The 2478-nt window shown below is 51.9% G+C and overlaps 1 protein-coding gene across 1 annotated transcript; it reads right to left on the bottom strand.

Annotated features, from left to right (window-relative positions):
• Nucleotides 1–6: 6 nt before the first annotated feature.
• On the bottom strand, nucleotides 7–2477 carry EXOC8 (exocyst complex component 8; the record flags this gene model as incomplete). The annotated part of the gene is made up of 2 exons (XM_005423240.1): nucleotides 7–793; nucleotides 1458–2477. Coding segments are annotated over 2 exons (1629 nt in total), but the record flags the coding sequence as incomplete, so codon positions are not given.
• Between the last annotated feature and the right edge of the window lies 1 nt (nucleotide 2478).

Below are 2478 nucleotides of genomic sequence, written 5' to 3'. Positions count from 1 at the left end.
ATCCACCAAGTAAAGCATTCCATGCTTGCAGGGATTGATTCAAAGTCTTCAGCTTCTGGAATGCAGCAGACAAGAGTTCTGCATCTTTCAAGGACTCAAAAAACCCCTGTTTAGCTCATCTGCTCAATGTACAACATGTTCAGTAAGTGCTGCCACCTTGTTCCCAGGAACAGTTAGGTTCACTTCACACCACAGAGGTGGTACTTTCCGGATTCACACGCATCAATCTTGAGGCATTTCTCAGATCCTGTAGCTGCTTGGCTGGTTTTCCAACTCCTTCCTCAAACCTTTTTTCCACAACAGGAAGGACAGTTTCATACAGGAAAGAGGCGTTCTGCCTAATGAATGCTTTTTTCTCAGGGTCCTGTTCACACCGTAAACTGTAGTCAACATGCTGGACAGCCACCAGGATGATTTCCACCAGGCTCTCCAGGAGAACCATATGCAGCTCTGGAAAGTAAAGCTTTAATGCTTCCTCTAAGAAGGCCATAGTCTGCTTAGTGAAAGCTACTACAGTGTAACTGAGGTTGACCCAGCAGTCATCACCTGTGTATTGGTCAAAACTGCCCACCCCACAGCTCCTCATCTCCTCCCTGAGCTTCCCGAGAGCCTCCGGAGTCATCAGGTTCATCTTTCTCCACATCTCCTCAGAGTTGCGGTGCTTGGTGGCCTCAATGATGATATCCTTGTAGCTCTGCAAAGCACCTTTGATATCCTTCACCAGGAGGGCGTGAATGATGAAGGTGAGATCCAGTCCAATCTCACTCAGCTGCTTGCAGTGCTCCTTAGCCACCTGGGATAACAAAGAAAAGCAATGTTATATTATTACTGTGTTGTTATTACTGTGCAGGCTCCCTTCACATTTTACACATTTATCAAATGTATCTCAGAAAACTGAGAAGGATTACTCATACTTATTTCTCGTGCTTTAAGAATCTCATTAATGAGACATTAGTAACTGAAAGATGGCTGTCAAAACTACTCTGGACAATTACACTATATAACCCACACATGTAAGCTTCCCCCCCTTCCAATTAGCAGCTGAAAGAAAGCATAACCTGAGAAAGTTAGTCTTGCAAAAAAAGAATGAAAATGTAGCTAAGGACAGCCTTGGAAAACAAAGAGAAAGTTCTGAAGTACTTATAATTCAGGTGTAGCTTATGTAAATTTTAGAACCTCCTACTAGCTAAAGGCAAATTAAGAATCAACACATTTTGCATTCCTGATAAAGGCAGGGTTTTCCTTGACATGTATTATAACCTTAAGGCTTTCCTCTGTTAAACCGAAAAAAACCCCAAACAAATCTCAAATTAATACTAATCTTTCAATGCAGAAAACCTCTCTGGAGACCCACACAAGAGTCAACAACTAAACTAGAGTTAGAAAAGAGACTTTAAAGCTTTGAAGCCTTTGTTTCAGCTGCTGTGCCCCACTACCCCCCGCTTGGACTCTCTTACCTTGACACACTCTGCCGCAGTTGACAAACTCTCTTTGCTATCAAATACTTGCTTACTGAAGGCATCTACAAACATCCTCATGGACGAACGCGCCCAGACAACGAAGGCCGAGTAGCAGCCGTTGTTGCCGGCGAAGTCCGTCTCGAACTCCCTGGCCGTCTCCAGGAGGCTGGTGAAGAAGACATGGCACAGCTTGTGGATGTAGAGCAGCGTGGCGCCCTCGATGCGCAGCTGCCGGATGGCCGTCTGCACGGCGGCCGCGCGGTTCTTCAGGAACAGCTCGCAGGCCTTGGTGGACTGGCCCAGGCGGATGAGCTGGGACACGGCTCGGCGGGTGGCCCGCGGCCCGCCCCGCAGCGAGCGGTCCGGGGACAGCTCGAACACCAGCACGTCCGTCAGCTGCCGGACGCGCTCGTCCACCTTGGCCCGCAGCTCCTTCACGGGCTGGCTCACGGGCTTGTCCGCCAGGTACTCGTTCAGTTTATCCAAGAGGTCCACCGCCCCCTCGAAGTCCCGCTGAGCAATGCAGACGTCTAAGTCCTCGGGCAGCTCCTGGATCCACTCCAGCGAGAGGTCAACGACCTCCTCCTCAGCGGAAGGCTCATCCTCCTCCTCCTCGTCCTCATCCTCGTCGAAGGGGTTGGTGGATTCGGGGGGCGCCGGGGCGGCCCGGGGCAGCGCCTCCTGCTCCAGGCGCCGCTTCTCGCTGAGGGCACGGTTGCGCTTGGTCTCCTCCAGCACCTCCAGCCACTCCTTCTTGATCTTGGCGTTCTCAGCCTGGAAGATGCGGCTCTCGGGGAACATGAGCAGCTTGAACATGTCCTTCATAGGCGGGTTGTCCTTGACGTTGACCACGGCCAGCCCGTCGAGGGGGTACAGGGCGTCGTAGCGGTAGGCGCCGCGGCGGTTGGGCAGGGCGGTGGCCACGAGCAGGCAGTCGTTCATGAGGAAGGCGTGCACCCGCTGGATCTGCGCCATGTGGTCGGCGTCGTACTCCACCAGGTCGCCGTTGTAGGCCAGG

This window comes from Geospiza fortis, unplaced genomic scaffold, assembly GCF_000277835.1.
Source record: "Geospiza fortis unplaced genomic scaffold, GeoFor_1.0 scaffold381, whole genome shotgun sequence".
Lineage (NCBI taxonomy): Eukaryota > Metazoa > Chordata > Aves > Passeriformes > Thraupidae > Geospiza > Geospiza fortis.
This window is presented reverse-complemented; position numbering and strand designations above follow the sequence as displayed.